The 18,794-nt window shown below is 43.3% G+C and overlaps 1 protein-coding gene across 2 annotated transcripts; it reads left to right on the top strand.

The window, feature by feature from the left end:
• Positions 1 to 1,397: 1,397 nt before the first annotated feature.
• sympk (symplekin) lies at positions 1,398 to 18,541 on the top strand. Of its 2 annotated transcripts, none has more exons than XM_080018769.1 (27): positions 1,398 to 1,449; positions 2,874 to 3,001; positions 3,278 to 3,343; positions 3,555 to 3,608; positions 4,337 to 4,410; positions 4,530 to 4,656; positions 4,995 to 5,244; positions 5,393 to 5,563; positions 6,072 to 6,311; positions 7,611 to 7,762; positions 8,161 to 8,311; positions 8,455 to 8,653; positions 9,211 to 9,361; positions 10,060 to 10,295; positions 10,819 to 10,900; positions 11,014 to 11,127; positions 11,232 to 11,379; positions 11,720 to 11,880; positions 11,995 to 12,103; positions 12,362 to 12,462; positions 12,698 to 12,788; positions 14,027 to 14,128; positions 15,330 to 15,517; positions 16,811 to 16,987; positions 17,162 to 17,251; positions 17,432 to 17,620; positions 18,212 to 18,541. In XM_080018769.1, the coding sequence occupies exons 2-27, from the start codon at positions 2,933 to 2,935 to the stop codon at positions 18,383 to 18,385; spliced, it is 3,666 nt and encodes a 1,221-aa protein (XP_079874895.1). In that variant the 5' UTR covers positions 1,398 to 1,449; positions 2,874 to 2,932; the 3' UTR covers positions 18,386 to 18,541. The 2 variants fall into 2 exon arrangements, with proteins under 2 accessions (XP_079874895.1, XP_079874894.1); XM_080018768.1 differs by lacking the exon at positions 1,398 to 1,449 and adding an exon at positions 2,269 to 2,380.
• Positions 18,542 to 18,794: the final 253 nt, after the last annotated feature.

Here is an 18,794-nt window from a genome sequence, read left to right as displayed (position 1 = left end):
TATCAGCCAATTGTGATGTTGAATTTCAAAATGAAAGCCCGCTAAAAAAGCATATAAATGTCAAACTTTACTATAACTACTACAATAATACTTAAATAAAAACAAAGAGGTAATCTCATTTATGACTGCTTCACAGTGGTATTTAACAGCACCGCTGGACCACAGTCATGACATTAAATAGACTATGATTTCTAAATCTGATAATAATCATCATAATCTCACAATCTGAATTCAGAGCACATTTGCTATTTTAGAGGGCTTTTGGAAGTTGAAAATTTGAATGTTCGAATTTTGAAATTGGACATCAGAATTTGGTGATACTGTCTGAGTGACATTGTGAGGCGGTCTACAGTCATTCTGAGGTGGAATTGGTCTGTGGAAACAGGAAGCTTCCTTTTAAATTCTAATGGGAATTCAGCGATAGAAATTGCAGGCGGTATAGTGAATATATTTATGGGTTATTCATTTTATTCACTTTATTTATTTATCATTGTGCTCTATTGGTTATATTTGTATATTAATTCATTCATTCCATTCATTCAGTCACCAATTTGAAATCGGTTCTTACACACTCTTACCGTAATTCCTAGGATATACACGTCCTGCAAAACAACGCGGGGCGGTTTGACCGCACCCGAGGTCTCGTTACAACCGGGACGGTTTCGGACGTCTCGTCGTCCGACTTTCCATCGCTATCGACCTCCACTCGGGGGCAGAGATTTGCCCGGGGCTGTAAGTTCACCGGAAACCGAAGAACGTTGACGTGATTTGATTAGTTTGGGTGAGCGGGCCGCTGTGTGACGTCATCACCCGCCTCTATATAAAGCCCAGCCTCGTCCGCCGGTGAGGCCACTCGCCGATGCTGCGTTCATAGGAAAATCGGAAAACCAAGCGCCGCGGCGTTTCACGGATCCCCCCCCCCCCCCCCCCCCCCGAACTATAATCGGTGGCAGGAGGCGTTTCCGCACCGCAGCAAGTCTTAAGGACATCAGGAGGAACCGTCCCTTCCCCGCGTGTCCGCGCTGCGTGGAAAAAAAAAATGAAAAACCTTCCCGAGCGACATTTAAACCAAACCACATAGGAGGAACGCTCAGTGACGTAAGTGCACGGTGTTTGGTCCATACGTAATGTCCGCGGCGATTGGTCCCGACACATGAGTATGAGGGACGCGCTTGTGAAAAGGAACCTAAAGTCAACTTTATTCCGTTCATCGTCTTTATTTGTCCGCAATTTATTAACGAAACATTAAATTTAAAAAAAATTAACAAAAAAAAAAAACAGCGTCCCTCCGCCCCGGCGGAATCGGAGCGACCCGACCGAGTCGCGTCGCGTCGCCCCGGGCGGCCACCCACGGAGACCAGAAGAAAACACCGGGATCACTTCCCGGAGAACCGACGCTGGGACGTCACACATCGGTCTCTGAGAGCAGAGTTTTGACCAAGCAACACGGTTAGTTATAGCAAACCTGGAAAAGTCTAATACGTACCTAAAACCACGTATTGCTGTCTGCAGCTATTGCTATTATTATTATTATTGTTATTGTTATTATTATTATTATTATTATAGGGGTTTTATGCCTCTTGGGGCTGCCAGTGTGGCGATGACAAGCACACCCACCGATTTTCGGGCGCAATAGACACGTTTAAAACGATTCAGGCTGGATATAAATACAGACTTTGCTCGTGGTTTATGAAGTTAAGACTTGTTTGTCAAAATCGAGTTTATTTCGCTCCTTAGTAACAGCACGAGCAGTTCTTACATTCATCCACACGGGGGCGCCGTTGAGCCGCGCGCCGTAGTCGGTAGAAAACCCCAATAATAATAATAATTAATAATAATTAATAATGAATTAATAAAAAGCGTAAACATATATTAAATGGCGTAAAATAAATTGATGAACCACGCACGACTGACTGGCCGATGGCAATTTTTGTATGAAACGACTCAAATGATCTTCGGGCGCAGTTATATTTTGTAGATTATTAGGTGGGGGTGGAAACGGGACTACTTTTGATTCGTCTCATTTCGGGAGACCTTTAGAAACAGTAAAGAAAATAAACCGTTAACTTTTATTTTATTTTATTTTTTTGTAATAATTTGCTTCGTCGTAATGAAATCCCTCAAGTGGCACGACCCAGTTTCCCTCCCTGCATAGAGCGCTTCGGGCGCTGTTCTCCCTGCCGCCCGGTGGCGCTGACGGTCACATCGTGCGGAAAGTCAACGGCACTAGACCGGAAGAAACCTCTCCACTCCCCCGGATGAGTCCAACATGGCTGCCCTCCTGGCCGGGAGGCTTGCACTCATTTATCAAGCATAAGTTTTCGGAACGACCATTTACTCTGTTCGCCCCGGAAGACGTTTTACACCCAATTAACGATAGGTACCGCAATGCCCACGCTATTAACACTAACTCGCCGGTGACTTGTCTCGTGAACGCCAACATTAGCATTAGGCTACGCCGTTTTCCTATAGAATATGACGTTAGCGTCTGGCTAACCTGTTATCCTGTAGAGTTGTTGATAGAGGGTTGTTTTTTTTTGTTTGTTTATTTTTTAGGTTATCCTCCATTGTTCGTTGCCATTTTATTTCTGTTTTAAACTTTCTAAAATGTATAGGCCGAATTCATATTTGATTAAACGTGGTCGCCTATTTGTTCCCTGTGTGGATGAATATCACTATCTGTCAAATATAACGTTAGCCTCTTTCTCGATTGTGACATTTGAGTAATTTGAGGGAAACCTAAATAATACAAATCCACCGCCCGCTCGTCTCAACATCGCGGCAGAAAACATTTAACATCGTAGTCGTATTACGGTGTACGTTTTGCCATTACGTCTGCATCTAACATTTCTAGTGTTGTGTGCCTTCCATAGGTCTTTGGAGGTCATGTTTTAAGGTAGAGAACGATCTCAGATCTTTGAACAATAGCAATATGGCATCCTCATCTGCCACAGACGAGGGGGATACGTCTCATGTCATCAATATGACCACCAGTGAAAAGGTAATCTAACAAGTGCTATAGCGGCTATAGCCGTGCTTAATGTTTTTTTATTAAAAAAAATAAATTACGTTTGTCAGAAAAAGGCCATTCATATCTACATGTACATATAGTATAGGGCACTTTTACTCTTTTCAGAAAATGTTCTGTAATTATTCATGCAAGTGTACATATGAGAAAATGTGAGTGAGTTAAAAGTGTAAAATTCTTGACGACAACACAGGGCAGCCTTCTCTGTGATTGAAATGATACAAATCCGAGGTGTGTTTTCCGTCGCAGGTTGTGGAGCTTCTGAACCAGGCCGCTCTGATCGGTACGGAGGAGAAACTGACGACTCTCAAACAGGTTGGTGATGGGTTTTCCTGATGTCACAGTCCCTTGTCCGCTTTGAGATTTATAAATTTAACTTAAAAGTAAATTGAGATATAATTAAAATATTCTCTATGTGTTATTATTATGCCTCAAAAGGAGAGATGTGTTGTAATGTGCCTTTTCTAGTTGTTTGAATGATAAAGGTGTTAAAGGTTTACTGAGCATTTATTGTGTTATGTTATAGGTTCAAGAGCTTATTATCAACAAGGATCCCTCACTGCTAGACAACTTTTTGGATGTAAGTATGTGTGTCTCTGAGTACAGTGGTACCTTGAGTTACGAGCGCACTAACATACAAGTTTTCCGAGTTCCGAGCCGTCGTTCCATTTTTTTGTATTGATTTGTGAGCAAAATTTTGAGTTATGAGGAGTGAGTTTAAGGTATGCCCAAAAAAAAAAAAAAAAGTGCTGAGAAGAAGAAGCGGATGATGTCCATTGACAGGAGCGAGGCAGTACGAGCGCAGTACTTCTACGATATGTATGGTACATTTCGTAGAAGTACTACTGAAGCAGAAGTAGACGATAAAGGGTATTACGCCAGCCAAGGGCGTTAAAATAATGTTTAAGCTGCGGACTGCTGTCCATGAAAAGATGGAGAATCTGCTGTTGGTGTGGTTGACGGAGAAGCAGCTCGTGGGAGATAGCGTGACGGAGGGTATCATCTGGGCAGAAGAGAGATCTTATTTAGAAATGCATTTTTCTTGTTTAAAAACACGTAACAAAAAAAAATTGTGGTGTTTTTTTGGGGGGCTGGAACGGATTAATGGCATTTCAATGAATTTCACTGGGGAAAATTGATTTGCTATACGAGCAGATTAAAAGCAATAAAACTCATAAGTCAAGGTTCCACTGTATATTGAATATACACGTAGGAAATACTTAATGAAGCACAACTGTAAGATTCTTCTAAATATGCTAACACTCTAAAATTCCCACTCCTGTCTCTCTACCTCCTCTTTACATGTAGGAGATGATAGCATTTCAGACCGACAAGTCCATGGAAGTGAGAAAGTTTGTCATTGGCTTCATTGAAGAAGCATGGTGGGTAATTGATCAGCCACATATTTGTCCCGGCAATTGATAAATTCTATAGTTCTCTGTTCTGACTAAAACTTTGTGCGTGAGTCTCAGATCTCTCTTTTTTTTTCACCATATTTCAGTAAGAGAGACAATGAGCTTCTGCTCAGACTGATCGCTAATCTGAACATGCTGCTGAGGGACGAGAGCGTTAATGTGGTGAAGAAGGCCATCCTCACACTCACCCAGCTTTACAAAGTCGCGTTACAGGTATAATCTGAAGGATTCACAGTTCTTCATTCATGAAAGATGCACAATTAGAAATGTGATTTCAAAAATGCTATTATTAACATTTGTTTTCCTTGTTTTGTTATGTATGTGCAAACGTGTAATTATTTCATAACAATCCTAGTTTCTAGGGCTGCCCAAACAATTGTCAGTGTATTATTTTAAACATGTATTGAAATAGACAAAATACTTTATTTCCACACGGAGTGCAGACTACTTGCACCAAAGAAAAACACCAAGACACCAACCAGAACATGAAACATTTTACTGCGTGATGTGCTCGTTCACCCATAAGTATCGCATTGTCCCTTTTCCCACAGTGGCTGGTGCGCTGCAAGGCAGTTTCCGACATGCAGGAGGCGTGCTGGAACATGGTTACGCAGATGAAAGGTGATGTTCTGGCCCTGCTGGACTCTGAGAATGACGGCGTGCGCACCCACGCAATCAAGTTCACAGAGGCCCTCATCATTGCTCTGTCACCGCGGACGGCCGACTCCGACGTCCCCAAGCGACAGGAGGGTGACATCAGCTTAGACAAAATACCCAAAGACCACTCCTATTTTCGCTTTGGTAAGAGGACTGATCGTCGCTATGACAGTTGAAAGCGTTTTCTTGCTCACACAGGAATTTATCGATCATTTGTTTCTCATGTGTGAGAAACCATAACCCACACCTGCAAAGTTTACGGCGTCTAACATAGTCGTTCTGTTCTGCACAGCTGCTCTGTGTGAAGAAGGAAAGGGAGCTCTTGAGCAGCTGCTGAAGTTCATGGTCCACCCAGCCATCTCCAGCATCAACCTGACCACAGCCCTGGGATCCTTGGCCACCATCGCCCGCCAGAGGCCCATGTTTATGTCGGAAGTGGTGCAGGCGTATGAGACGCTGCATGGTAAGGTAGCGCTGAGAACAAGCTATGCTAATAGTGGTTAAAAAAAAAAAAAGGCTTAGGGAAAATGTGTCGGGATATATTTGGGAAAACAGTAAAAAAAAAAAAAGAGTAAAATCTAAGTTTCTTTCCATGTGTTTGACACCGATTTAAAAATTAGTTTGTCTGCTGTAAAACATTTGCCTTAAATAATGGCTGTCAGATTAAATGAAGCAGCTTCAGCAACCAAAGTTAAAATGGAGAGTTGAAGCTGATTTTCTATCTGTCAATATAATGTTCTGTTGTGAAAAAAAACAAAACTGTAGCCATCAGTCATTGATACTTCTATTAGGTCCAATACTGTGCCCCTGTAACTTCAAAATAATTGTATTATAGAACTGGTGAGCTGTGTCTTTTAGTAATATTTTATTTATTTGTTTATTTATTTTTACTTTTTATTTTATTAAGTTTTTAATCACTTAAACACATTGCAGAAAAAAAAAATCAAATCTCTTTTTAAAATGATTTTCAGCAAACCTACCGCCAACGTTGGCCAAGTCTCAGGTCAGTAGCGTGCGGAAGAACCTGAAGCTGCACCTGGTGGCAGTCCTGAAGCACCCCTGCAGCGTGGAGTTCCAGGGCCAAATCGGCACCCTGCTGCTGGACCTGGGGATGCCCCAGAGCGAGATCACACGCTCCACACCCGCACCGCGCGAGCAGAGAAAAAGACCCCGGCATGATCAATATGCAGAGGGAAAAAAACTCAAAATGGGTGAGTAGCAGGTCCTATTACTGAAGTCTTGGTATGTCATTTCCTTGGCATTTGTTGAGAATTAGATGGTGCATTGGGAGAGATGATGAGGATTTCCCAAGTCCTTCAATAAATAATTTGTATTCTTATGTTAAAAATTAAAGCTGCCAACAATTTAATTTTACAATAAAATAAATAAAAAAACACAAATGGAAAAAGATGGGATAAACACTATAATCCAGAAGTTTGTATTGAGATTTTTTTTTAATGCACAATATGGAAGCCTGAATATATTTGTGATTTGTGAGTGTGCATCAATTTGGATTCGTATTGGTCCTTTGTGACACACCTGTCACGTCACGGGAAGGGAAGGAGGGTGGTGTCGGAGCATCTGCCTGGAGTAGATCCTGGAGTGGAGTGGACTCTCACTGTGGTAGATCTTGGGATGTAACACAAAGTTTCACGTTTGTGCCTGGTTACAGTCGCCAACTTGGCAGGGCTGTACAATTTTAACGTGCCTTTGGCAAGTTTGACCATCATTTTGGATATAATGCCTTAAGGTTTTCATGTTTTTAATTTTATCTTTGTGATGCCAGCAGTTAGAAGTTTGTAATAATAGTGATTGTCCATTTCACTCCATGCACCGACTCCAACTCACCCCCTTCAGTGTGATATGTGTCACAAAACACAAATTCAAAGCGATCCTCACGATAATCAACCATTTTAGTGTGTGTTTAGATTTAGAAGGTTTAGAAGCTGTATGTGATGAAAACATATGAAAATAGTCACACTGGCACAGACGCACCGGATATAGCATTGAGTAATAGAAGAGCGCGGTAATACAATTGGATGTGAGCTTCCATTTAAACACAAGATGAAGAACATATTTTCATCTTGTGTTTAAATGGCAGCTCACATGTATTTATTTTTCTTCATCAAAAAGGGTCTAACACAGATTTGTGCATTGTATTTATTCATCTTTTTCCATGTGTATTTATTTTAAAATATGCATTTGTAAATTCAGAATTTCTTCCATAGAGATGAGCACTGCAAATCAGTGGCTCCAGGACGGTGTAAGAGAGATTGGGTTTAATATGATGGGTATCGGTTTAATATAATGACCAAGTTTTAAACGTGGACTCAAATCACAGATACTGAAAGGGAAAATTATGTGAATAATTACATTTTTTCCCATGGTGGAATTTTCCTTTGATCTGGAAGTCCAGATTTAGGCAAAGGTTTGCGCTCTTGCTTTACATCAGACTTCCAAAGCCGCACTGACAGGCTCAACATTCCTCATGTGTGTTCTTCCCTACTCAGAGCCGGCTTTGATGGAGGATGACGAAGACAAAGAGGAGCCAGCCCCGCTCTCCATCTCCAAGCCAGCCGCCGGCCCCGTAGCTCAGTCTGCCATCGACCTCACCGCAGAGTTCCTTCATCCCCTGCTATCGCCTGAGAACGTAGCCAACCTGGTGAGCCGGCCCCCGGAGGACTTTTATCACCTTTTACTTGCCGGTGTGATTAGGTGTTGGTGCGCTAATATAACACGAGTGAATGTGATTGTTGAAAAGACTGGCAGTTTCTGTATCATGATTTCAAATTTTGCAGTTCTTTGCCGCTATTTCCTTCCCACAAAATCAGCCAGAGTGGCAAAGCCACTTATTTTTTTATTTTATTTTTTTCCTGAATGTCTGACACCGTTCCTCTTTGACGATCACTTTTCTCTTCGAAACCTTATGGCAGCGTGTATCACCGCACAATCGCAGCTCATAAGAGAAGACTATAATATAAGAGATAATTTAGGCAAAACTTCCAGACGTCCTTGTAAGGGCTTCAAAGATATAACTTGCATGTCTGTGCTCTCATCCAGGTGTTGATCAGCATGGTTTACCTGCCAGATGTCATGCCAGCCTCCTTCCAGGCCACATACACACCAGTGGAGTCGGCCGGCACGGATGCCCAGATCAAGCATTTGGCTCGGCTGATGGCCACCCAGATGACGGCGCTTGGCATCGGGCCAGGTTGGCGCCAGAACACTCGAAGATGAAAATACAGATTTTAAATAACTACGGCTTCCAGAAAACCATCTCAGATTCTGTTGTTACACATTAACACACTGCCGACGTTAACACCAGTTCACCCAATTCGATGCGTGACGTTTCAGGCCTCGAGCAGTGCCGAGCTCGGGAGGAAGAGGCCAGCAAGGAGGACGTGGACAATATGGACTCCAGGACCAAGGAACTGCTGATTAAGCGCAACGCGTCGGTGCAGGGCCAGGCCATCTCGGTGGTGGGGAGCTACGGAGAAAAGGCTCCCCTCGTCAAGAAGCTGCCCGAACCCATCCTGCTCCCCACGGCAACCAAGTGAGAACCTCTTGTACCTGTTTTACAGACGTGTAGTGCACAGGTGCTTTTCTTTGTTCTGACCTGAACCGTAACCACGTCATTCATAGGCTTCTGTATTGTGAAATTTTAATTCAAACTAATACTGTTGTTGTTTCTGTTTTACATAAAAAATTGACTGTTTTAGATATCAATTATTGTTAATCGTTAGACATTTTTACACAGCCCAAATTATTTTATACTTCCCTCTCATCAATTTGCTCATAATTTCTGCTATTTTCCAAATTCGGTATGGGTTATCAAAGCAGAACCGACCTTGGCTCGGCTTTGGTCAACCCGTGAACCGAAGCGCAGGCTTGAAGACAGATCTTCAACTAGCTGGCGGCACATATGTGTGGTTTATCCATGGGTACCTGTTTATACCCAATGCAGGACTCTCCAGTATACCTGTGAGGGACTGTGGTCAAGAGTCTTTATTGTTATTTATTTTTTATTTTTTTTATTACACACAAAGGATTTGGAGGGTCTTGGGACAAAGTTGACCCTTTTCAAATATATATTTTTTTCTACGTTCTTAGAATAGCTGGTACGAGTGGAAGGAAGAAGGTGTTCCGTTTGGCTGATGTGGTCCAACCGCTATCAGAGACTCAGATTGAAAAGTTAACGTCAATGTCAGTGAAGCGCATCCTCAACTCCGAGAAGACCATCGCGCAGAGTGGCATGTCCCACGTGAGTAGAGCAACCCCGCCACTTTCCCAAAACCAATCAGGGTTCTTTGATGGTTCTTCTTCTTTTGAAGCGTGCTTATTTAGATATTGTTAATTTCTAACAGTTAAAAAATTAATCGATAAACAAGTCTTAATATGTACATGCACATTGCATGTTTATTTCTTTTTCACACAGGCACAGCGGGGATTCGGTTAAAACAATTGCTTAATTAGGCGTTTAATTTTTTGAGGCTGCTTTGTAATGCCTCACAGCAAAGGAGAAATATCAGAAAAATTAAAGGACCAAATCGTATAATTGTACCAGAGAAAGGTGCCGTCCCACCTCACGGTCGGGTTCTCTTCTCCCCGGAGAAGGTGGAGGTTCTGCGGTTGGACGATTCCAATTTTGAACAAATTTTATTGCCCAAGCTTAACGTGCAATAACACAGCCCAAAAGCTGGACAAATTGTAACATTTCAAAATGGTAATAGATATTTGGATATATCCAAACTTTCTTTTTTTTTCTCTCTCTCTCTCTCTCTCTCTCTCTCTCTCTGAAGGAATATTCAAATGTGATTTTTTTTTTTTTGTTTTGTTTTTTTTGTTTTTGTTTTTGTTTTTGTTTTGTTTTGTTTTTTTGTTTTTGCCAATGTTATCAGTCCCTATACATGTTCCCTGTTCTGTGAGAAACTGTAACTATACTAAACCCTCGGTGTGCAGATCCGCATCAAGCTGCTGTCCAGACTGGTGACACAGTTCGAGGGGGTCATGAAGAACGACGTGCTGGAGTTCATCCTGGAGGACATCCGCACACGGAGCGAGCTGGCGTTTTCCCTCCTCTACCAGGAGTACAACGCCTACCTCAGCCAGCTTCCCTCGGCGCTGCTGGACAGCTACGACCACTGTCTGTACACTCTGCTGTCCGGCCTGCAGGAGAAGCCCGAGCAGAGAGACGGGTGAGAAACGCCACCGTGCTCATCTACACACACTACACGATTCAAGCAAAGAGTCATTATAGTTCATAATGATAATTTATTCCATTTTTGCTTGTTCAAACTCATTAAACATGGCTCCGTTTGGAAGTAAATATAGCTTGGGTTGCATGATATATCTATATTGTTCCATGAGAGTAGCTATCGCCCAGATGTTTTTTGCATGTTGTGCAAAAAAGTATTGCTGGTCGCCAGTGGTGCATTCTGATTTGAAGCGCTTTGAAAGCTCGACTGTGTCCAAGTTGAAACCATTTAATCTTCTGTAGATCATTTTTTATTAAACAGCCTTACTACAGCTCTCTTCTACTGTATAACTGGTCACATGCAGCTCTGTTGAACTTAGCCGTGTCACGCATACATCTTCACATCGCAATTCTATTATATCAACTACATTGTCCCCAAGACTTTCTTGTCGCGGTGATGCCGACATCTGATTTCAATTCCTAATAAAAAAAGATAAATGTATGCACCCCCCCCCCCTTTTCAGACTTTTCACAAAGCTCGTGCTGGAGGCTCCCATAATAACAGAATCAGCACTGGAAGTGATACGGCGTTACTGTGAGGACGAGGTAAACGACAGCTCAGCAAAAACAGTTAAAATGTAATTATTTGCTCGTAAATGCGGCGTCTGACTCAATGGTTGACCTCTTACCCTAACTCTTTGCTGAAACGTTTGTTCCAGTCACGTGTTTATCTGGGAATGACCACTTTGAAAGAACTCATCATCAAACGTCCCTCAAGGCAGTTCCAGTACCTCCACGTGCTGCTGGACCTCAGCTCGCATGAAAAGGAGAAGGTGATGCGTTCAGTTGCTCCATTTAGATCTCAGTGTGAAAACAGCAGTGAGTATCCTTATGTTTTATCTTTGTTTATCTAACCTGTGCGCGCTGGGGTATCCAGGTGCGCACCACGGCCCTGGCTTTCATCAAGCGCATGTACGAGAAGGACCAACTCAGGGACTACATCGAGAAGTTTGCCCTGAACTACATGCAGCTTCTCGTCCATCCCAACCCCCCGTCTCTGCTCTTTGGGGCCGACAAAGACACAGGTTTGACACGAAGAATCATGTTTTGTACATTTCCACCTGCCTCGAGATTGAAACGGGGATGAAATTCCCAGAGCATCCTTTACTACAAGTGTGAATATGGTTAATATGCTTTTATCAAACTACAGTCAAGTTTATGTAGCTCTTCATGACAATACAGTCTTCACAAGCCCAAATTTCATAAACCAATCAACGTCTTTTTTTTGGACTATTTAACCTGCTCCCTTGACCCTCACTCTACCCACTGCACAATTTTGAGAAACGGCTTGCAGTGGGCCTCGTTGAGAACCGATTGCTAAACGTTTACTAACAAAGCGTTTGACCCGCGCCCTTTTTGCGTCAGAGGTGGCCGCGCCCTGGACCGAGGACACCGTGAGGCAGTGTCTGTTCCTCTACCTTTCTCTGTTGCCTCTCAACCACCGGCTGGTCCACGAGCTGGCCTCCGTCTACACCGAGGCCATCGCAGACATCAAGCGCAGCGTGCTCAGAGTGATAGAGCAGCCTGTAAGTTGGTCCTTACCGGGGATCAAACTGTTTGCCCCTCCCCCCCGTATGGTGTGATCTTTGGGTAGACTAATAGGACAAACAACTACTCCGTGTCCTAATACTAATACACAGATCCGTGGAATGGGAATGACGTCTCCCGACCTGCTGCTGCTGGTGGAAAACTGCCCTAAAGGAGCGGAGACGCTGGTGACTCGGTGCCTTCACATCCTGACGGACAAAGGTTTGGAGAAAGAGAGAAGAAAAAAAAGACCTGTTATTGTTCTATCGTTTTTTAATTGTTCACGATTTAAGACTGGATATTCTTTCGAAGAACTTAGTTAGAAATGTAAGCTGCCACCCGCATTGCAATAATGTGCGTGGATTTGTATGGTCTTGTTGACTGCCAGTTGACTGACGCTCTGCTGAACAGCGGAAGACAAAAATATGACCCCAAAGGGTCTTTCAGGTTGAACAGAGGTGCTTTCCTTTTGTGCCGCAGTGCCTCCGTCTCCAGAGCTGGTGGAGAGAGTGAGGGACCTTTACCACAAACGAGTACCGGATGTTCGATTCCTGATCCCTGTCATAAACGGCCTTGAAAAGGTGAGTTTCTCGGGTGTCATCTCAGCAGTTGAGGTGATGGTAACGGGTGATGTTTGAATTTCTTCAGCTAGATTATTTCAAATGAGTATGTTGATTCTTAATGTAAGTTAGTGCTCCTATTAGTCCTATGAATGGAACCTTTGTTTTTTTTTCCAGCATTCTGAGTTTTGTTTTGTTTTTTTAGCTGTATGCATATACTGTGTTAGAATGTCCTTGTTCCTGTTTCCTTGTGCAGAAAGAGGTCATCCTGGCGCTTCCCAAGCTGATCAAGCTCAATCCTGTTGTGGTGAAGGAGGTGTTCAATCGTCTGCTGGGAACACAGCACAGTAAGTAGCTATTTAAATCCAGCCTGGTCTCACAGGGCTCTGAAGGTCAACATTTTCTGCAAAGAAAACGCTATTGGACAGATTTTTGACAAATTTCTATGACGATTATACAGGTCAGCACATCAATCCATGGAGAATTGATGAGGGAGTTCAGTTTGTGTCGATAACTTGTTTTGTCTGACATAATTTATTTAGTCCATATAAAGACAATATAAGATTTCCGTCCATTATTTTATGTTTATCTAGTTTCATCTTTTCATAGCAGTCAATATCTAACTTTATGAGACTATATAATTGTTGGAGTTGTACACTGATGTACACCGATCACAGATGGGAACATTAAAACCACCACTAATAACACTGATATTGTGTAGCTCCCCCTCGTGCACTCCACAAGACCTCTGAAGGTGACCTGTGATATCTGGCACCAAGACGTTAGCCGCTCATTAGACGCTCTGCAGCTACATAGCCACAAACACAGCAAGCTGTCATGCACCGTGTGTTCTAGCACCTTTCTGTCACAGCAGCATTACGTTTTTCAGTAATTTGTGCTACAGTAGATCTTCTGTGGGATCGAACCAGACGGGCTAGACTTGACTCCCCACACGCATCAATGAGTCCAGGGGTGCCCATGACCCTGTGAGCAATGTTATTCAATGAGAAATGTTATGCACTTCACCTGTCAGTGGTTTGATCGTTGTGGCTGATCAGTGTATGTGAGTCGAGTCCATCAATGTATGATTTAAACTCTATAATTGATTACCTGCAGAATAAACATACAGGTAGTGAGCAGCAAGAAGGTCCTGGGTTCGATTCCCGCGTGGGGCGCTGTTGGGACTGTGCTGTGGGCCCCTCTCTGATGAGAGGCCTTTCTGTGTGGAGTTTGTATGTTCTCCCCGTGCTCACATGGGGTTTCCTCCATATAACATCGGTCAGACCCCCACCAAAAACACAAGCACAAGATCGTTGTCTGACCAGTGATGGACATTTGGAATTGGTCCCTGGGCGCATTGCTATATTCTCACTGCTCCTGGCTGCCTCCCGGAGGAAGGAAAAGCCGGGATGGGTTAAAAGCAGAGAACAAGTTTCAACAGCAACCATTTGAAGCAGATAAATGTGTTGGTGGTCGTCGTCGTTGTCGTCGTCTTCTCCCCCTCCTCCACCCCTCTCTGAGGATAGAACTAAATGTTGTCACTTGTTCAGCATCTTTGTCTAATGGTGTGTCTGTTTACTTCCAGGTGAAGGGAGCTCTTCCATGTCTCCGCTCACCCCTGGCGAGCTGCTCATTGCCCTGCACAACATCGACTCAACCAAATGTGACATGAAGTCCATTATAAAAGGTCAGGGTAAAAAAAATCCACAAAACTGCATTCATGGTTTTCTCGATGCTGCTCATGTACCTCAGCGGACTCTGACACTATCCTGGTTTCACTTCACATTACCGCAATGTTCTTACCAATCACAGTAGTTTACATTATCCTGTCCCTGTCCATTTTATTATTCTCTACTGCCATGGTTTTATTTCACCCACTTGGCATCCATCGTGTCATCCTGGGGGTTCCCTGTTCGGAATCCTTTCTCAGGGTCTATATACTTTTTTTTTTGTTTTGTGATTTATCATGACATCATCATTTCTTGTATACACCTAATCACAGGTTGAAATATCCGATGCACACTGTGACTGTGTTAAGCTAGATAAATGTGATTTAAAAACCGCAAAGAATCCCATCTAAATATTTAATCTAATCTATAAAGGAAGGAATCTCTGTCTGTCTGTTTGTATATATGTCCTTTCATTATTTCGGCAACCGTTCGTCCAATCTACCTCACACTTGGTGGGTGTGTTGCTGGGGACCCACAGATGTGCATTGTTGAATTTGGTGCAGTTTGGACACGTGACACGTTGTTATATTGATAAACTTTTTAAATGAACGTTGAGCCGGCGGGGGGGCCGGGCTTCATGGCTCTGGGACTGAGTCACAAAGTGTGCGACGTTAACCGGCAGCTTCACCGTCCTCGTCCATTATGGAACTCAGTACTGAATCGTTGACATTTTGTCAAACTGTGTCATTTCTTAGAAAGTCTTACATTTAAAACCGGTCTGCACCAGCAATCCTAAATCTAGGTTAAATAATCTCAAAAGCTAAATAGGGTCCAGAAAACTAAACATTATAACTTCATGCAGCGTAGACTCATTTGTCTAACCGTCAGTACCTTGGACAGCGACGTGATTGGCTCTCTTATCACAAATTAAAACATTATCCTTATTGATATTGGAAGCACATATTGTATAACGCACATGATGACTCTTAGAATTTGAGTGTCAAACCAAAGCATCCCTAATGGTTTTCAACCTTTCCTCGCCATCGTTGGCTAATCTGTACACTCAATGTTTTTTTCCCTCCTAAGACTTGAAGATGTATGTATGAAGATAGTGTAGTGTAACTACAGATTTACGTCTAAATGCAGCACTGTTAAGCTCCTTTGAGCCCTTGCTATAGTCTATAGATGAATAAAAGTCGATTGGACTCCCTGCCGCAGCCACCAACCTCTGCTTCGGGGAGAAGAACGTGTACACGTCGGAGGTGCTGGCGGTGGTGATGCAGCAGCTGATGGAGCACAGCCCCCTGCCCATGCTGCTGATGCGCACCGTCATCCAGTCGCTCACCATGTACCCCCGCCTGGGCGGCTTCGTCATGAACATCCTGTCGCGCCTCATCGTCAAGCAGGTCAGAACACTCCCACGAGCCTTGTGTCAAGACGTTAACGTTCATTTAGTTCATTATTCGTTCATTGTCAAAGGATTGATTCGCTGTTTTTCACCCCATGCCTGAAAATATTGGTTCCCCCCATTTTATAAACTTTCATCTCACAACCCCGCGGAATGATTTACTATTTAGGAACTTACCACTCTGCTGCAGCTCCTCACTGCGCTTGAATGCAGTCCAAAGGGAATCACCTTTTCAAAGACACAAGCAAGATTGGAACCATCATTTTGATAAGGCTTGAGGCTAGGTTGGTAAGGCTTGAGATTGAAAAATAGAACCTACCCCAAGTACACTCAAAAGTAAATAACTACTTACAAATTTTTATCATTCACAATTGATTGTTTTGATCATCGTTTCATTGTTATCTCCCCAACTATAGTATAGACAGGTATCTAAGTTTGGACTAACTGATATCCAGCGATAATAAAAAATGAAATTAAATTTAAAAAAAAAAAAATCTTCTCAGACTGGGGTCCGCAGAGATTAAATCTTCGCAGATAGTGTCCGTGGCCTAATGCGTGTTGAGCGTCTTTGATATAGATAAGGTTTAGGGTTGGGCTGTAACAGTATCAAGCGCGGTGAAAAGCAACCGCGTCAGTGTGCACAACAGAGGGATAAAACGGAAGCTTACAAAAGTGCACAGGGATAACATTTCAATGAGGAATTATCAATAAGGGGAATCATGAATATATTTTTTATGTGTGAATCCTCCGCGCCCGGACCCCGTGCCCCAAATGGTTTAACCCTGCCTCTACATAAAACAACTACGGGAATGGGGCACAGAGCTGTTCCTCCATGCACACTGCGCATTGAATTGTGCGCTCCGTTCGTATTGAGCAGCCAAATCCAATTCAACTGACATAAGTCGGGCACAGCCATAGAAATAATAACTTACACACACCAAATGAATCCCCTATATGTTTAATGGACTGTCCCTTCCCCTCGCGCACGCCGTGCAAGGCTGAAGTGATGAGCGGAGCAACTGAAAAGTTTGGTTTCTTAAAGCCCTAGCCACAGTCAACGATGATAGCTAAACAATTGTTGTGTTCATATTTCATATCCTTATGTTACTTTCACCAGCAACAAAAATGAAATTCAAAAAAATATATTTTATTATTTGTGGTGGCGACAGTAATGAGCTCAATAATGTCTGTTATCGTCACAGCCCTAGCTGACGGTGTGTTTTTGGAAAATAGCCTTGGATATAACTTTACTACTCCGGGCTTTGTACTCAGTGCTTGTTGTCGGTCCTAGGTGTGGAAGTATCCCAAGGTGTGGGAGGGCTTCATCAAGTGCTGCCAGAGAACCAAGCCGCAGTCCTACACGGTGCTGCTGCAGCTTCCGCCCGCTCAGCTCAACAGCGTGTTCGAGCGCTGCCCGGAGATGAGGGAGCCGCTCCTGCAGCACGTGCTCTCCTTCACGCCCCATCAGGTGAACGCGCGGGAGGTCGACGGCTGCGTCCTTTTCACGCATTGGACGCCGTGCGAGCTGTTTATCTGTGGCCACATTGAGAGGATGTGTTTCGTCACACCTTTCCACCTTTCATGAGAAATGGCGAAAAGAAACAAAACTGTTGTTAATAGTGGTCTAACCTCTGTCTCACAGCAAGCCCACATACCTGCTTCAGTCATGTCCATTCTGGAAGCCAACAAAAAGCCTGAGCCGAAGCCCATGGAGCCCGTACTGGAGAAAGCGGTAATTTGGGGGGAAAAAAGACCCTACAGATACATAACCTTCATATTTTGCTTACTTTGACTGGACTTTTCTCTCTTTTGTTGTTGTTTTTTTCTTAGTAATAGTTAAAAAAACCCACAATCCTTTGGCCCGTTTTCTTCAGCCATTTCATTCACATGCATTATTTTTTTCATTTTATAGATTGAATCTCCAACCGCTCCGGTCGTCCAACCTGTTCCTGTTGTCGCTGAGACCAGTTCCCAGCCATTTAGAGAAGCAGAACTTCTGGTGCAGCCGCACGCAGAGGTTTCGAGGGATGAGGAAGAACCGATGGAGCAGGGGGAAGCGGAGCCAGTTATTCAGGAAGAGACGAGTCCCGTTGTTTCTCAGGTGAGTCCTTTTGGTTTTTCTCTAAAGACCTGCTTCAAATAGTTCCATCAATCCAATGAATTTTCAAGACTCTTAATCGTAATTCTACGTAATCCACGCTGTTATTCGAGGTTCCCCATAATCCTCCCTCATATCAATTTAAGGGTTAGGGTTTGTCCATTTTTTCCAGTCTATTAAACATGAGAAATAGTTGGGAAAAACTTGAAAAAAATAGCTGATAAAGCTCCTGGATATATTCAACACTATGCAGTTCCACATAGTATGTCTCAGAGTTGGACGATTCCATGTCACAAAGTAAAAGTACTTGACTCAAATGTGAATATAGAGGTGGAATTGAACCTCATCAACCTGAAAAGGCCACCTTTGGGCTATTTATTAATTTAAACAAAATGTCTTACAAATGCAAAGTGTAAGTGGAGGAATGCCAAAGCCGTTACTTGGGAATTATATCTGAGAAGTCGGACGCTGTAAGAGATTGACAATGAATTGGTTCTGCCACGCGGCGCTTAGAAGCCACATTTTGCCACCGTTAGCAAGCCATAATGTACTGCGGTGCTTGCAACGACTGAACCTGCATGTGGATATGGTCAGGAGGAGACGCCCAGAGAGGAGGCGGAAACCTCGCCGCCTCCAGCGGAAACCGCAGAGGAGACGATGGAGGCGTCGCACCCTGAACCTGCCGAGCACGCCGAGGATATGAAAGATTCTGCCGAGGACGGCACCGCAGACCCAGAGGCCGGAAGCGGAGCCGAGGACCCAGAATGAAGCTGCTTGAGGGAGACCCGAGGCACTTGAACCGGGCGGTGTGCCAGCACAACTATGTTTTTGTTTTTGTCCGGTTTGTTTTTCTTTCGGATCGTGTTTGTTGTTTTTTTTGTATTGTAATTGTAGAGAATGTAATTTTTGCAAAAAAAAATAAAAAAAAAAGTTGAACCACGTGTTTTTGTTGATGAATGCATTCCATATGCCTTCATTTTGTTGTGAGTGGACAAATTAAAAATATGAAAGTAACAAAGGGTTTGTTATGCCATCTTGATTCTCTATGGTCCCACGGTGGCTGTCTCATACCCATAGAATACCAGGGAGAAAATTAAGTAACTACCAAGTGAAGTTACTGAAGGAGAGGAAAGTCTTTCTGCAACAGAGGACTTTCCTTGCCAGAGTTAATTCAATG

Source organism: Zeus faber, assembly GCF_960531495.2.
Source record: "Zeus faber genome assembly, chromosome: 18".
Classification (NCBI taxonomy): domain Eukaryota; kingdom Metazoa; phylum Chordata; class Actinopteri; order Zeiformes; family Zeidae; genus Zeus; species Zeus faber.
Note: the sequence above shows the minus strand (reverse complement) of the source record. Positions and strands in the feature narration are given on the sequence as shown.

Coding starts and splice junctions, on each gene's coding strand:
- sympk (XM_080018769.1), top strand. CDS start 2,933: ATGGCATCCTCATCTGCCACAGACGAGGGGGATACGTCTCATGTCATC. Junction 8,312..8,454: donor GGCGCTTGGCATCGGGCCAG/GTTGGCGCCAGA, acceptor GTGACGTTTCAG/GCCTCGAGCAGTGCCGAGCT. Junction 12,789..14,026: donor TCTGCTGGGAACACAGCACA/GTAAGTAGCTAT, acceptor GTTTACTTCCAG/GTGAAGGGAGCTCTTCCATG.